This window comes from Gorilla gorilla, chromosome Y (assembly GCF_029281585.2).
Source record: "Gorilla gorilla gorilla isolate KB3781 chromosome Y, NHGRI_mGorGor1-v2.1_pri, whole genome shotgun sequence".
NCBI classification, from domain to species: Eukaryota; Metazoa; Chordata; class Mammalia; order Primates; family Hominidae; genus Gorilla; species Gorilla gorilla.
Genome location: NC_073248.2, coordinates 10,354,861 through 10,373,106, shown reverse-complemented (window position 1 = coordinate 10,373,106; position 18,246 = coordinate 10,354,861). Strand labels below are relative to the sequence as shown.

Here is an 18,246-nt window from a genome sequence, read left to right as displayed (position 1 = left end):
AGTGAGACTCCATTTCAAAAAAAAAAAAAAGAAGTGTATCATCCCAGGCTCCAGCCCCAGACTCTGGTCTGAGCTAAGGACAGGTAATTAGCACTTCTAAGCATTCTCCATTCTTTTGACTCTGAAGTGCAAAGGTGAAAACACTACCACTGAACACTCCCATCAGTAACATATGCAATTCAGTGTTCACAAAAGCCAAGATATGGAATCAACCTAAGTGTCCACCAATGGATGAATGGATAAAGAAAATGTGGTCCATATACACAATGAAAAACTATTCAGCCGTAAAATGGAATGAAATCCTGTCATTTACAGCACCATGAATGGAATGGGGGATCATTATGTTAAGTAAACTAAGCCAGGCTGGGTGTGGCAGCTCATGCCTGTAATCCCATCACTTTGGGAGACAGAGGCTGGTGGATCACTTGAGGTTAGGAGATTGAGACCAGCCTGGCCAACATGGTGAAACCCCGTCTCTAGTAAAAATACAAAAATTAGCTGGGCATCTGTAATCCCAGCTACTCAAGAGGATAAGGCATGAGAATTGCTTGAAGCCAGGAGGTGGAGGCTGCTGTGAGCAAGATCGTGCCACTGCACTCCAGCCTGGGCAACAGAGCAAGATGCTGTTCCAGAAAACAAAAATAAATAAATCATAAATAAACTAAGCCAGATGCAGAATGAGAAATACAAGCACATTCCCACTCACATGTGGAAACTAAAAATGTTGATCTCATGAAGCTTGACAGTAGCATGATGATTACCAGAGAGTGGGAAGGGTGTGTAGGTGGGGGATGAAGGGGAGATGAAGAACTATTGGCTAAAGGGTACAAACATTCCGATAGATAAAAGGAGTAAGTTCTATTGTTTGACAGCATAGTTGGGTGGCCAGAGTTAACAACAATATATTGTATATTTCAGAATAGCTAGAAGATTTGCAATATTCCCAACCCATAAAAATGATAATGTTTGAGCTGATGGATACCCTGATTACCCTTAGTTGATCATTACACATTTTTTTTTCTTTTTTTTTTTTCCTCTTGTTTTTTAGATGGAGTCTCACTCTGTCGCCCAGGCTGGAGTGCAGTGGTGCGATCTCGGCTCGCTGCAACTTCTACTGCCTGCATTCAAGGAATTCTCTGCCTCAGCCTCCAGAGTAGTTGGGATTACAGGCACGTGCCACCATGCCCAGCTAACTTTTGTATTTTTAGTAGACATGGGGTTTCACCATCGTGGCCCAGCTGGTCTTGAACTCCTGACCTCATGATCCACCGGCCTTAGCCTCCAAAAGTTCTGGGATTACAGGCATAAACCAGTATGCCTGGCCAATACATTCTATGCGTGTGTTGAAATATAACATGTACACCCATAAATATGTACATGTGATAGTTACACTGCTTAGCAGCTATGTAACCTTCAACACATTGCTTAACTTCTCTGAGGCAGTCTACTCATTTATAAAATGGACAAGTATTACATATTGATAAAAATGCCAGATTTTTTTTTTTTTTTTTTTTTGAGATGGAGTTTCGCTCTGTCACCAGGCTGGAGTGCAGTGGCATGATTTCAGCTCACTGCAATCTCCGCATGCCAGGTTCAAGCAATTCTCCTTCCTCAGCCTCTGAAGTAGCTGGGACTACCAGCATGCACCACCACGCCCAGTTAATTTTTGTATTTTTAGTAAAGACAGGGTTTCACCATGTTGGCCAGGATGGTCTCGATCTCTTGACCTCGTGATCTGCCCACCGAGGCCTCCCAAAGTGCTGGGATTGCAGGGTTTTTTTTTTTTTTTGAAATGGGATCCAGCTCTGTCACCCAGGTTGCAGGGCAGTGGCACAATCTCAGTTCACTGCAACCTCCACCTCCTGGAATCAAGCAATTCTCATGCCTCAGCCTCCCAAAAAGTTGGGAAGACAAGCATATGCCACCAAGCCTGGCTAATTTTTGTTATTTTTTGTAGAGACGGGATTTCACCATATTGCTCAGGCCAGTCTTAAACTCCTGAGTTCGAACGATCTGCCCAAACTGGCCTCTAAAAGTGCTGCAATTATAGGAGTGAGCCACTGCACCCAGACAAAAAGCCAGATGTGCAGTTTGGCCAGAAATGTTCCAGAGAATATTCTCCATGTAACACCACCATCACTGAACAATTACCATGGTGCTAGACACTCGCTTATCTCTGTAATCCTGCTTACCACTTTCCACTAGAGGAAGGAGTGGGGTTCACTAGTCACAGAGCTAGTCAGGAATCGGGCCAGGTCTTCTAAAATCTGCTTCAAAATCTGGGACGAGTGTCCATCCATGGATGAATGGACAAAGAACATATGATAAATGACTGGGTGTGGTGGCTCCTGCCTGTCATCCCTGCACTTTGGGAGGCCGAGGTGGGAGAATCACCTGAGACCAGGAGTTCTGATCAGCCTGGGCAACATAGTGAGAACCCAACTGTTAAAAAAAAAAAAAAAAAAACAAAAAAACAAGAAAGAAAAAATGTGGTATACAGACATGGTAGAATACTACTCGGCTATAAAAAAAAAAATAATGAAATCTTGTTATTTGCAGCAACATGGATGGAACTGAGATCCATATGTTAAGTGAAATAAGCCAGACACGGAAAGACAAACATTACATGTACTCACCCCTTTGTGGGAGCTAGTCAGCACTAAGACACTCATAGAGTGGGGAACTTAGCTTATGAACGGTTTTAGACAAAGAGTTGTGTTACATAAATTAATTACATCTCAGCCATCAATAAAGAAGTCCCAGGATTCAGAGGCAGTCCCTGTTGATGGGAGAGCTCGGGCATACTGAGTCACCCACTGATATATGTTGTACCTTCAGTTTTCTCTGCGGAACAGCTTCCCAGTCCATGGAGCGGAACCACCGATGGCGTTTCACATCATTCGCCCCGTTCTTCAAAAGAAACAACACGTGTCATCAGTGTACAGAATTTTGACAGGGCAGGAAAGAAAAATACCCCAAAGAATCTCTACATTATTTTAGTATTGAAACAAAGGGAACAAGTTTGCTGCATTTTGGAGAATTGTGCCTGGAGGGTGAGCTGCTAGGAAAACCTGCAAGCAAAGCTGTTAGTGTTTTGTTCGCCCTTTTTTGTCGCAGAAACAAATCCAGTCATTCTGCACCTGTGCAAGCATTTGCATTCCGGACCAAAGATGAAAAAGGTAAATACGATTCCATCTCTCGACATAAAATTGGACAGCCAGTAACTTCTCAGTGTGTCTCCTGTTTTCATCTTGGCAAACTTACTCAGTACTTTACAGACATACAAACTAGGGTTCACTGAATGATGTTAATTTGCTCCGTAGGACCCAGCAAATAAATAACAAGACTGGGAACTCAAACCGAGGATGTCCAGTCTAAGAGACCTTAGGAACGACATTGCATGGCCTGGCAATTAACAACGTGCGTTCAAGTCGGCCTGCTCCACGCTCAAGGGTAGCACCAGGCATCGGCTGGCTCACACTGTGGCCATCACGACCTCTGAAATCCCTCCCAAGTGCTCATCCGTAAACCTCACTCTGCTTCCCTTTTTTATACTTGTAGTGATGTTGTTATCAATTAAATGTGGGACAGCAGAAGAAATAAACGTAGATTCCATGAAACAGAAGCCAGTACGTCTGAATTTAACACGTCTATCAGTTAGCATTTCTGTAGTTTTAAATTTCTTATCCTTAAAGAGGACTACGTCCACGACCATATCTTCAAAAGGAAACAGTAATGTGAATTTTTTCTATTGTTTTCCCATCCAGTTGTTTTGACAACTTTTTCTTTTCTTATTGCAAAACAGGTATTTTTGATCTTTAGCTAAGTCAAGCAACAAATAATACTGTTGAGTTTTACCTTCAGCAATGTTGTGAATAAGAGTAAGTAAGACTGCTGTGAATAAAATAAGAGAATAAAATAAAATAAATTTTATCCATCAGATAAAATTCTAATTTGGATACTAAAGGATGTGTGTGTCTGGGTATACTCACATGCATACATAGTAATAAATAAACACATATATTTATATATACACACATATATTTATATATACACATACTTATATACATACACATGTTAATATATACACATATATTTATATATACACATACTTATACGCATACACACATTAATATATACACATATTTATATATACAAATACTTATATGCATACACACGTTAATATACAAACATACATTTATATATACACATACTTATATGCATACACGTTAATATATACATATATTTATATATACACATACTTATATACATACACACAATATATACACATACATATATATACACGTACGTATAGACATACACACATTTATACACACATATATTTATATGTACACATACTTTTACATACACATAAGTATCCAGATTAGTGTGTGTGTATGATATAAAGTGTGTGGCGGGTGGGAGCAGTGGCTCACATTTATATGCCAGCATCTTGGGAGGCCGAGGCAGGAGGAATGCTTGAGCCCAGGACTTTGAGACTAACCTGGGCAACAAAGTGAAACCTGGTCTTTACAAAAAAAATATTAAAAATTAGCCAGGCATGGTGGTGCATGCATGTACTCCCAGCTATTTGGGAGGCTGAGGTGGGAGGATCACTTGAGTCTAGGAGGTCAAGGTTGCAATGAGCTGTGATTACACAACTGCACTCCAGCCTGGGAGACAGAGCAAAACCTTGTCTAAAAAAAAAAAAAAAATTGTGTGTATGTGTGTGTCTACAGTCATGAGCCTCAAAATGACACTTCAGTCAACAATGAATGTCATACACAGTGGTGCTCCCATAAGATTATAATGATCTTAAAAACTCCTATCCCCTAGTGACGTCATGGCCGTTGTAACCACAGGATAGAGCATCCCTCCTGTTGCACTGCCAGCCATATAACAGTCTAACACATACATTATCTGCAGCACCTAATAGTTGGTAATGATAATAAATGACTGTTTCCCTGATTTATCTATTTACTATACTCTACTTTTTCTTTTTTTTTAAGATGCAGTTTCACTCTGTCATCCAGGCTGGAGTGCAGTGGTGCCATCTTGTCTCACTGCAACCTACGCCTACCGAGTTCAAGCAATTCTCGTGCCTCAGCCTTCCAAGTAGCTGGGTTACAGGCATGCACCACCATGCCTGGCTAATTTTTGTATACTGTGTAGAGATGGGGCTTCACTGTTGTTGCCCGCACTGGTCTGGAACTCCTGGGATCAAGCAATCCTCCTGCCTTGGCCTCCTGAAGTCCTGGGATTACAGGTGTGAGCCACCGCACCCAGCATCACACTCTATATATATATACCTATATTATATATCTATATATTTATACTTATATATGTATTATATTATATATTATTTATATTTCTAAATATAAATATATTTACATATTTCTAAGTACGTACACTATATATTTACAGATATATAAATATCAATATATAAATATATAAATTATAGATAAATCTACATAATGCACAATTATCTATTTATATAATGTACAGATAAATCTATATTCCTTTGACCTTTTTGTATGCTGGTTTGTATATGAAGTATATAAAAATGCAATGTGTGTATATAGATACCCTTTATATTATATAAATAAATTTGTATATAAATCTTTATATATTTTATATTATATAAACTGTGTGTGCCAATGCATGTGTGTGCCAATGCATGTGTGTGTGTATAAGGCCAGCTAATAAGAAAAAAAGGAACCCACGTGCTAGGGATTTTCCAAGCGTGAAGGGCACAGCAGTGTCCACAGAGGATGAAGGAGTTCAACAGAATGGATGTGGTTCCAGAAGAGGAAAGATCCCCGAATGAAGAGGTGCCAAGCAAAGAGAGAAGAACAGCAAAGTGCGATGGTGACAGGTGCAGGAGCAGGTGGCTCATCCATCCTGGCTGCATGAGGGTTCACGGGGAAGACTAGGGAATCATCAGACGAGAAGCGTGGGATGAGAGGAACCTGGAAGGTTCTGAGCACCAAGGTAAGACCCTGGGGCTCCAGGCTATGAATGACAAACCCTTCTTCCTAGGGAAGAGGAGGGATTGATGGGGAAAGTCAGGGGCATGGGGGCAGTGCCACAGACAGCTATGAGAACTGCCTGAGAATGCAGTGATACACCCAGGCTGAGGATGGTGGTGCAGCTGACAGTGGAGAGGTGGTCACAGCAGGAAAAAGAGTAAGTGTTCCTCTCCAGGGCACCCATAGACCAGGGGCTACCCACGAACATAACTCCATTTTAATCAGACAGTTTCTTCCTTGAGAACCTAAAAATAGAATGTAGGCTCCAGCAATCCCACTACTGGGTATACACCCAAAGAAGAAACAAATGAGTATATAATTTGCACCCTCCGCTCATTGTAGCAGGTCAAAACAGCCAAGACGTAGAATCAAGCTACATGCCCATCAAGAGGGCAGTGGATTAAAAAAATGTGTGATATATATACCATGGAGTACTATTCAGCAAGTAAAAGGAGGGAAATGTCATTTTCAAAACATGCATCAACCTGGAGGATAGTATATTAAGAGAAATAAGGTCCAGGCATGGTAACTCACACCTGTAATCCCAACACTTTGGGAGGCTGACACAGATAGATCACTTGAGGTCACGAGTTCATGACCAGCCTGGCCATCATGGTGAAACCCCATCTGTACCCAAAAATACAAAAATTAGCCAGGTGTGGTGCAGTCCCAGCTACTCGGGAGGCTGATGAAGGAGAATCTTTTGAGATTGCAGTGAGCGGAGATGGCACCACTGTACTCCAGCCTGGGCAATAGAGCACGACTGTCTCACACACACAAAAAAAGAGAGAGAGAAATAAGCCAGGCACAGATAGACAAATACAGTCTAACCTCACTTACATGGGAAATCTAAAAAAGTTGAATTCATAGAAGCAGAGAGTAGAATGGTGGATACCAGGGGCTGGGAAGGGGCTAAGATGGGAAGTTATTGGTCAAAAGAGAGAAAGGTGAGTGAGACAGGAGGAATAAGTTCAGTCCGTCACTTGCACAGCTTGGTGACTATAACTAATGATGTATTCTCAAGAATCTCTGGAAGAGTAGATCTTGCTGGGTGCAGTGGCTCTTGCCTGTAACCCTACCACTTTGTGAGGCCGAGGCGGGCAGATCACTTGAGCTCAGAAGTTGAGACCAGCCTGGGCAACACATTGAGACCCCATCTCTTAAAAACAAATTTTTTCAAAGGGTAGATTAGATCTTAAGTTTTCTCACCACAAATAAATGGTAATTATGTGAGGTAATGCATATGTTAATGAACTCAATGGACCCATTGTTCAATGGGTGCATATTTCAAAACTTCATGTTGTACATAATAAATAAAACCATTTTTATTTGTTACTTTTACAAAAATAAAATAAAATAAAGTCAGTGTTTTCTTAAGTCTTTTTCAGTTTATCTCCATATCAGGAAGATTTAACTAGACTTTAAGACCTAGCTTGAGAGTTTGTGAGCTTTTCCCCAATTCCTTTGATGAGGAAACTTGTTCTTTCCCCTTGGAGGGTACCTATGATGGTCACTACACCACTCCCAGCAGATTCTAGATATGGGTCATCTGTGATTCCCTGCAGTCCCAGCAAAAGACCCAGCTCTTTTCTAAATGGCTGTGGCATTAAAACAGGACTTGTCCAATCTTATGAAGAGCCGTGGCACAGATGAGTCCACACCGTGCAACCTGGCTGGATAGGCTCCTTGGAGACCTGAAGGTATCCGTTGCTGTCTGCAAATAATGTACAGAGGCTTGACTACTGTTATAGGGTAAACAATGTCCCTCAAAAACATATGTGCACATCCTATCCCCCAGTGCCTGTGAATATCACTTTATTTGGAAATAGGGTCTTTGCAGATGTAACTAAATTAAGATTCTTGAGATGACATCATCCTGGAGAAGGGTGGGCCCTAAATCCAGTGACACGTGTCCTCGTAAGAGACAGAGGAGGAGACACAAACATAGAGGAGAAGGCCACGTGGACACAGACGCAGAGACTGCAGTGATGCGGCCATAAGCCCAGGGATGCCTGGAGCCCCCAGGAGCTGGGAGACGCAGGAAAGATCCCCCCAAGAGCCTCTGGCAGGAGTGGAAACAATTATTACACACTGGGCAGTGGCCCCCAAAATATATGCCGATGTCCTGACTCCCAGTACCTGGGAATGGAACCCTACATGCAAATAGGGTCTTTGTAAATGTAATTAAGGGAAGGCTCTTAAGATGAGATAATCCTGCATTAGGGTGGCCCTAAACCCAATGACAGGTGTACTTCTGAGAGAGAGAACAGAAGACACAGGCATAGAGGAGAAGACTACATGGAGGCAGAGGCAGAGACTAGAGCGATGTGTCCACAAGCCCAGGGATGCTTGGAGCCCCCAGAAGCTGGGAGAGGCAGAAAGGATCCTCCCCTAGAGCCTCTGGAGGTCTGAGACACCTGATCTCAGAGTCCTGGCTTCCAGGACTGGGACTGGGAGAGCATAAATTCCTGTTGTTTAAGACCCTTGTTTGTGGTCAGTTGTTATGGCAGTCACTGGAGACTCCCCAGCCACAAAGAGGGTGCAACACGAACCCAAGAGAGCCAAGTGGTTCAACCCTCACACCCTGGTGTACTGTGTCTCTCCAAAATGGAATTTACAGGGTCAAGATGCATATGGAAGACCCTCCATGTATAAGTCCCTCCAATGTTGTCCAGGGCTAGAAACAGCCTACAAAACGTCCATGAATTCTATCAAATCCAGGGATGCCAAAACATGCATATAAAGTATGATACTATTTATGGAATGGTCTCTTTGTCAATTATGTATTTGCCTCCATATAAAAAGTTTGTGGAAATCATACCTGATGTATAACTTCTAAAATCATTGCTTACATACATAAAAATATATACACCCATGTCCATGGCAGAACTATTAATAAAAGCCAAAGGTGGAAACAGCCCAGGCATCCATCCATGGATGGAATGGATAAATAAAATGAGGTCCACCTACACAAATGGAATACTATGCAGCCATGAAACGGAAGGAAGCTCTGACACAGGCTACAGCATGGATGAAACTTGAAAACATCATGCTCAGTGAAACAGGCCAGACACAAAACGTTATATTTTGTACAATTCCATTTTTAGCAGAACCCAGAATATAGAACCGTACAGAGAAGTCAGTAGATCAGTGGTTGCTTAGGGTAGGGGTCCCCAACCCCAGGGCCACAAACCAGTAGCAGTCCATGGCCTGTTAGGAACGAAAATGGGCCACACAGCAGGAGGTGAGCAGCAGGTAAATGAGTGAAGCATCATCTGTATTTACAGCCACACCCCATCATGTCCATTACCACCTGAGTTGCACTTCCTGTCAGATCAGTCATATTAGATTCACATAGGTGCACACACCCTACTGTCAACTGCACATGTAAGGGATCTAGGCTGCATGCTCCGTGGAAAAACTGTCTTCCACGAAACTAGTCCCTGGTGCCAAAAAGGTTGAGGACCACTGATTTAGGGCAAGGGAGGATGAAAGATTAGCACAGTGATAGCTGAAGGGTGCAGGGTTTCTTTTTTGAGCTGATGAAAATGTTCTAAGATTAACCATGGGGGTGGCTGTTACATAATTATGTGTATACAAAAAGCCAATGAATTGCACATTTAAGATGCGTAAATTGCATGGCATGTGAATTCACTCTATGTAAAGCTGTTTCAAAATGAAATAAGTAAACAAAATAATGAGTAATAACTTATAAATTGTTATTGCTCTATTAGCTTGCTCAGAGGGGAGGGGAGATATGGCGTACACCCAGTTTGACATTGTGCACCCAGAAACCCAGATTTGATAGATATTTCCTGGCAGTTTCAAGTAAAATAAAAATAAATAAATAAAAGACCAGACTTGAAATTTGGGCAGTGATTAAATATGACTGCTAAGCCTTGGTTTACATCTGCGCACGCCAATGTGGGTGTTAGATGGCAGACATGCACATCGGGTACCACTGAATACCTATGGGATCAAATACTGACCTTCATGTTTCCTAATCGCCTTGTTCTGTCAACCACGAGCAGTTTCTTAATGAGGTCTCTATGTGGGGGAAGGAGACAAAAAAAAGTGCACAGATCATATATCAACATCAGCAAACGCTGCATGGCAACAGAGATAAGATCTATCTGACATGAGGACCGCAGTTTGATTTGCACTTTGGCAAAACACTTTCTAGTGCTTATTTCCTACTATCACGGGCTCTCAAATAATTTATGCAAGGCTGGGTTGCCCCATGCAAGGCTGAAGCTAAGGGAAGGGGGTTGATTACATCTTTGTAAAGAAAATACACCTTTGAGTAGAAAAGGGTGAAATTTATATGTGCCTGCAGGGAGGATCCAGACACTTAACGTAAACATGCCTGTCAGGCTGTCCCTGCAAAATAGAAGACATCTGCTTTCACCAACATCAACACTCACGTGCTGCCCTGGGGGTCTGCTTATTGATGGGATTCCTGTTTTAAAAGGCTGGCTTTCCCATAAGCACACATATTAGGATGAGTCTCCTAAGTGTGCTTCTTCACCTGTAACCTTCCTTTTAAATAACAGACCATGTCAGAAGTACAGCAAGTGGGGAGGCCAAGCATAATGACTCATGCCTGTAATCCCAACACTTTGGGAGACCGACGGGCATGGATCACTTGACGTCAGGAGTTTGAGCCCAGCATGGCCAACACGGTGAAACCCCACCTCTATTTAAAAAAACAAAAAACAAAAAAATTTAGTTGGGCATGCTGATGCTTGCCTGTGGTCCCAGCTACTTGGCAGGCTGAGACACAAGAACTGCTTGGACCCAGGAGGTGAAAGTTGCAATGAGCTGAGATGGCACCACTACACTCCAGCCTGGGCAATAGAGTGAGACTTTGTCTCAAAACAAAACAAAAGAAAAACAGCAAGCTGGTTCAATTAGGATGGGTAGTTGGAGATGATCTTGAAGACTTCCAGGAGATTAGGTGAGTTCTAAAAGATGCATATTTATGGAAGTAGAAATGATCATGTGTGTCTGTGTGTACACATAAAATACACAGAGTATATTATGTATAATAATATACATAATATGATATAATAACATAATATATTGAAGTCCCCCAAAACAATCCAATACCCATGACTGCGGTGTTAGCATCTAGGCTCTCCTGGCATAAACTATGCCCCAGGGTAAGTAGCATGAACTTGGACTGGGCCACTCCCAGGTTCTGTGACAGACTGCGGAGTCTCTGCAAGCCAGGTGATGTCCCAGGGTCAGACTCCACCATCTAGACTGTGAATCTCACCAGTCCCATCTGATTGGAAATTTAACCAGAGTTTCCTGCTGCCGTGCTTTCTGAATTACGATGAGATGCTTGTCACACTTCACCGCTTCTCTGTCTCAAAGCAAAACTCAGAGACCATCTGTCTGCCTCCCGCTATGGCTGGGATTTTGTAACCATTGTAAGGCTGAAAAGTTTTGAGCAGGGTGGGGAATATAAACATCACTGAAAAGTTAGAAACCTTTACAGTACTTACCGACTTTCTCCTTCATTATTTTGACATGCTGCCCCTTGCCAAAAAAATATCAAGGTCATCAAACACTATACCCCCAAAACAGTCCCAAATAAATATGGGGCTTTTTTCCTCCATAAAATTTACACCACTGTCTGCCCCGTTAGTGCACACACTAAACTTAAAGCTGACCGGAGTGGGATTATAAGACAGATTTCTTTATGCTTTTATATTTTAAATAAACTTGTTTCCTTATAATTCCAATCCAATCAGTTTTTAAGTATGTGTGCTAATGGGGCAGGCAGTGATTTGTAAATTATAGGGGAAGAAAAGCCCCATGTTTATTTCAGGATTTTTGGGGATCACCTTAATAAACTTCATTTTGTTGTTGCTGTTGTTGTTGTTTGTTTTGTTTTGTTTTTGGTGTTTGGCATGTAAGAAGATGACCTTGTTTTTTGTTTTTTGTTTTTCTTTTGGTGTTTGGCATCTAAGAAAATGAAGATTTATTTAAAATACAGGTCACAGTGGCTTGTAATCCCAGCTACGCAGGAGGCTAAAGTGGCAAGATCAGTTGAGACCAAGAGTTTGAGACTAGTGTGGGTAACATAGTAAGACCCCCCATCTCTACAAAAAATCAAAACATTAGTGAGGCATGGTGGTGTGTGCCTGTAGCACCAGCTACTCAGGAGGCTGAGGTGGGAGCATCATTTGAGCCCAGGACATTGGGGCAGAAGTGAGCTATGATTGTGCCACTGCACTCCAGTGTGGGTGACAGAGCAAGACACCCATCTCTTTAAAAGAAAAAGTAAAATACCAAAGCAAATTCTTGTAAAGCAGTTTAGAAAGCAAACACTGTGGATGAGAAGGGGCCCCCCAAAAAGGCAAAGCCCTATAAAGGAACAATAGAAGTGTCCACAGCTGTAGATGGGTCCCTTGACCTCAGGATAGCGATATATCTGCTGGCACTCTTTTGATTCACCACAGCCAAAATTCTAAACTTTATTTATGATCCTGGCACCAGCTGGCTCCTCTCAGATCCAGATACTTTCAGGCATGAAAAAAACACTGGCAGATAAAACCTCTGCTGAATAGGCAACAAGTCCTAAAGCTTTGTTTTGGTGTTTTTCTTTCTTTTAAATGACATTTATTTCTATAAGGAATGTCAATTCTGATGTGCCATATGCCCAGGCAATATGTTTACCCAGTCAAATGTTAAAAGCTGCAGGAACCAGCATGACTTTAAAAGCTGAGAATCAAAATTCTACCATCACAGACAACCAGGGACAGCAATTTGCATAAGAAATGTGTCAGTAAGGCCAGGTGCAGTGGCTCACACTTGGGGAGGAAAAGGCAGAAGGATCACTTGAGCCAAGGAATTCAAGATCAGCCTGGGTAATGCAACAAGACTCCCCCATACCCATCTCTGCCAAAAAAGGGAAAGATATGAGTCATTGAGGCCTTGCTCCTCAGCCAATTTGATAAGATTTAACAAATAATGGAAAGAAGTGAAGTTTTACTCAACTACCACTGTTCCTGCTCTTGGTGGACCCACACTGGGTATGTCAAGAGACAGGGGCATCGTGGGGAATACTGGAAGGGGCTGGGAGCTGCATAAAGAGAGGCACGTTAGATTAGACAATACCAAGATGGTCACTGACGGTTCCCTACTCTCTAGGAGAGAAAGAAGGAAAAGTGGCAAGAAACTGGACTTTGATTACGCTTCTGGTTTGTTCTACTTCTGTAATTCCCATTTTTGTTGTTGTTTCCACAGAACATTGGAAACCTCTCTGTGTGTTTGTGTGTGTGTGTGTATATATATACATATATAAATATAAACACATATATATACACACGCACACACACACACACACATATTTTTTTAATTTAATTTAATTTTTTTTTTTTGAGACAGGGTTTCACTGTTTTATCCAGTCTGGAGTGTAGTGGTGCAATCACAGGTCACTGCAGCCTCGACTTCCTGGGCTCAAGCAGTCCTCCCACCTCAGCCTCTCTAGTAGCTGGACCACAGGCACCTGCTACCATGTCCGGCTAATTTTTTAATTTTTTGTAGACATGGGGTGTTGCTACATTGTCCAGGCTGACCTCAAACTATTGGCCCCAACAAATCCTCCTACCTCAGGCTCCTGAAGTGCTGGGATTACGGCATAAGCACCTCACCTGGCCAAATTCAATCATAAAAGTGCTTTGCCATCCACTTGATATAATGTCACTCAACTCAGATGGGATTTGGGGCCTGAGAGAGAGGTTCTATATAATCCTTTCTATTTCCTTCCAGAGCAGTCGGCTTCTGAGGTGCTATTTCCCCTGACACCTCCTTGTCTTACCATTCACTGGACAGGGTGTCCCTTCTAGGTGACTCATTGTTAAGCAGAGCCTCGTTTTCTTGCTAAAGTCTTTTAAAGCCTGCCTCTATTGTGTCAAACACAACACATGCTCAAGCCAATAAAACACGACCTTATCTTCTGTTCAGACAAAGGACCTCTGGTTAGGATGGGGTGCATTCGCCACCAAGAAACTCAACTCAACGTAGCCAGTAGCCCCACAAGGGCATATTCAAAACAACCTGGTCCATCGCCCTGAAATAAGTCTTCTCTGAACTGAACTTCCACCGGCTCATAAGAAAATAGACCATGGAAAAGAAAAGTTTAATTCTCAACTAGATGCATTTAGCTCTAGTTTGTGCCCAGGGGGCTGATGCGCCCACCAACTCATCTGAAAAATACAGTGAAACAAACAGAAATCAGTGCTTATTACAGTAAAAATGTCTACCGGTTGACCAGATTGGGTAAGGTAGCCAGAAAACCAAAAGCATTCTTATATTTAACAAAATGTCTTTTCTCCCTACTGCCACAACCTTAATAAAATGTGCATCCAAAGTTGCCAATATCTAGCAACTATATAAATGTTCTTAAAGCAACATGCTCAGAACTGAAAAATGCTGATGTTAAAAAGGACTTAGAGGCTGAGCATAATTTAAGCAGGAGAGAAAGGATAAAACTCTGCTAAATCCATCAACAGCTCTGCAAGCCACAGAATTAGGAGGATCCTTCTTGTCAAATCGCAAAACTGCTCTCTTATAAAATACGATGACAAACTCATTCATTGGCTCATTTTAAATATAACATATCACCAGAAGAATAAAATACGGCCAAGACTCATTAAAATGTGAAGTTATCATTAAAGTAGAATACTGAAAATCTTTTTCTTTTCTTGAGGAAAAGACAACTGTCCAAAATAGTTTATGCGCAGCACATTTAATAACACAATATGGTATCCTGCTGAGTGCGTGTTTTCACGGTGATTTTAGACACTTTAAAAATAAACACAACCCGTGATGAGGCAAATGGTTTACTTACTTTACATGGAAATCCAAATGTCTGGGGAAATCTAGTTTGCCTGCAAGAATTTTCTGATAAATGCCAAACGGGTTGTCATCAAAAAATGGAGGAAACCTGTTAGAAAAACAAACATGTATTTTTAGTGGGGAGTAAGCATGGACAAAAATCCCTGCTTTGTAACGATAGCTATTTCTGCTTCACACAGACAGAAGATAATTTATTTCACATGCTCTTCCCCGCACATTGAAGTTGTCACGATCTGAAAGCACGTGACAGTCAGATGGTTCTAAGAGGCAAGGCATCGTGCGCCACAGTCCGATGCAGGGGAAGCTCCCTTGGAGATAATATAAAGACCATTTGAGAGGCGTCTGCTTGAGCAGAAGGTAACTCCTTTGGGCATCTTATTGAGGGGCCACCAGCCCATTCCTTAACTGTGCACTAAACACTGGACAGAAATGCTCTCTCATGTTTACCGGGGTGACTCCACCACCATGACCAAGCATGGAACTCAAACGTCTCAAGAGCGAAAAGATAAGCACTCCAATTTAAAAACGGACAGGTGGTCTTCACAGACATTTCTCAAAAGAAGACATGGAAAAGGCCAACATGTATATGAAAAAAAATGCTCAACGTCACTAATCATCAGGGAAATGCAAATCAAAACCTCAATGAGGTGTCAATCATCTCAACCCAGTTAAGATGGCCATTATCAAAAAGACACTGTAGGCCGGGCGCGGTGGCTCACGCCTGTAATCCCAGCACTTTGGGAGGCCGAGGCGGGCGGATCACGAGGTCAGGAGATCGAGACCATCCTGGCTAACACGGTGAAACCCCGTCTCTACTAAAAATACAAAAAATTAGCCGGGCGTGGTAGTGGGCGTCTGTAGTCCCAGCTACTCGGGAGGCTGAGGCAGGAGAATGGCGTGAACCCGGGAGGTGGAGCTTGCAGTGAGCCGAGATCGCGCCACTGCACTCCAGCCTGGGCGACAAAGCAAGACTCCGTCTCAAAAAAAAAAAGAAAAAAAAGAGACTGTAATCCCAGCACTTTGGGAGGCCGAGGCGGGTGGATAACCTGAGGTCAGGAGTTTGAGACCAGTCTGGCTGACATGGTGAAACCCCATCTCTACTAAAAATACAAAAATTAGCCAGGCGTGGTGGCACGTGTCTGTAATCCCAGCTACTTGGAAGGTTGAGGCAAGAGAATCGCTTGAATCCCTGGAGATGGACATTGTAGTGAGCCAAGATTGTGCCATTGCACTCCGGCCTGGGTGACAAGAGTGAAACTCTGTCTAAAAAAAAAAAAAAAAAAAAAACAAAAGTATACACACAAAAATAACAATGCTGGTGATGCTGTGAAGAAAAAGGAACTTTTTTTTTTTTTTTTTGAGGCAGGGTCTTGCTCTATCAACCAGGTGGGAGTGCAGTGGTGCAATCTCAGCTCCCTGCAACCTCCACCTCCCAGGCTCAAGCGATCCATCTGCCTCAGCCTTCCAAGTAGCTGGGACCACAGTAGGTGGCACACACCACCATACCAGGTAATTTCTGTATTTTTTTTTGTAGAGGTGGGGTTTCACCATGTTGCCTAGGCTGGTCTCAAAGTCCTGGGCTCAAGTGATCCACCCAGCTTGGTCTCCCAAATAGCTAGGATTACCAGCGTGAGCCACTGTGCCTGGCAGAAAAGGGAACTCTTATGCAATGTTGATGGGAATGTATACTAGTAGAGCCACCATAAAGAAGAGTATGGAGGTTCCTCAAAAAACTAGAAATAGAACTCCCATCTATTATGGAGTATAATAGATGGCTGGCATATGACCCAGCCATCACATTACTAGGTATTTGTTCAAAAGAAAGGAAGTCATGATATTGGAGAGACATCGGCACGCCCATGTTTACCGCAGCACTATTCACAACAGCCAAGATAGGGAATCAACGTAGGTGCCCATCAACAGATGAGCAGACAGGTAAAGAAAAGGTGGTATCTACACACAGTAGAATACTATTCGGCCATGAAAAGGAATAAAATCCTCTGATTGGCAGAAACATGCATGAAACTGGAGGATGTTATGTTAGGTGAAATAAGCCAGGAAAAGAACATTAAACAGCACTTCTGTTTACTCATACGTGGAAGCTTAAAAAAAGCTCATCTCCTAAAAGGATAAAGAACAGAGGATACTAGAGGCTGGGAAGGGAAGAAGTGAGAGACAGGGAGTGGTTTGTTAAAGGATATAAAATTACAACCAGATAGGATGAATATGTTCCAGTGTTCTATAGCCCTGTAGGGTGACTATAATTAGCAATAACATGTCATATAGTTTCAAACAGACAGAAAGAGGATATTGAATGTTCCTAACACAAATAAATGGTAAATGATTGAGATGATGGATATGCTAATTACTCTGATCTGATTACTCCATTCTTCGTATCAAAGCATCACTGTGTACCCCATGAATATGTACAATTATTATGTATCAATTTAAAAAATAAAATAAGCTTGGGAAATAGGCCACAACCCAGTCTTAAAAAAAGAAAAATTAGCTGGGTGTGGTGGTATACACGTGTGGTCCCAGCCACTTGGAAGGCTGAGGTGGGAGGATCGCCTGAGCACAGGAGGTCAAGGCTGCAGTGAGCTGTGATCATGTCACTGCACTCCAGCCTGGGTGATAAGAGTGAGACCTTGTCTACAATACAATACAAAACAAAATAAAATAAAGTATTTTAAACAAGTCAAATAATACAATGCAATGCAGTGCAGTGCAGTGCAGTGCAGTACAGTACAGTACAGTACAATACAATACAATACAATACAATACAATACAATACAATACAATACAATACAATACAATACAGGCCAGGCACTGTCGCTCATGCCTATAATCCCAGCACTCTGAGAGACTGAGGCAAGCAGGTCACTTGAGGTAAGGAGTTCAAGACCATCTTGGCCAACACAGTGAAACCTGTCTCTACTAAAAATACAAAAATCAGCTGGGCATGGTTGTGGGTGCTTGTAATCTCAGCTACTTGGGAGGCTGAGGCAGGAGAATCACTTGTACCTGGGAGGCAGAGGTTTCAGCGAGCTGAGATTGTACCACTGCACTCCAGCCTGTGACAGGGTGAGACAGAGTATATAAATAAATAAGTAAATAAGTAAATAAATAGAAATGAAATAAAATATAAAGTAATTGTAAAAATAAAGTTTACAGTGGTGAATACGCCACTATGGCCAAGAACAGGACACCTGCAGAGGTTGCAGTGAGATGAAATTGCACCACTGCACTCCAACCTGGGTGACAGAGTGAGACAGAGTAAATAAATAAATAAATAGAAATGAAATCAAATATAAAGTAATTGTTAAAATAAAGTTTATAGTGGTGA

General features: G+C 42.1%; 1 protein-coding gene across 7 annotated transcripts in view; it reads right to left on the bottom strand.

Moving 5' to 3' along the window:
- Positions 1-18,246, bottom strand: part of LOC129530427 (cAMP-dependent protein kinase catalytic subunit PRKX-like) — a 107,681-nt gene that overhangs the window by 11,348 nt on the left and 78,087 nt on the right. For all 7 annotated transcript variants that reach the window (XM_055377249.2, XM_063703371.1, XM_055377248.2 and 4 more), the window contains 3 exons: positions 14,893-14,988; positions 10,019-10,076; positions 2,833-2,910 (listed from right to left, as the gene is read on the bottom strand). In XM_055377249.2, coding sequence (XP_055233224.1) covers positions 2,833-2,910; positions 10,019-10,076; positions 14,893-14,988 — 232 coding nt within the window. The remainder of the gene's footprint in view (positions 1-2,832; positions 2,911-10,018; positions 10,077-14,892; positions 14,989-18,246) is intronic.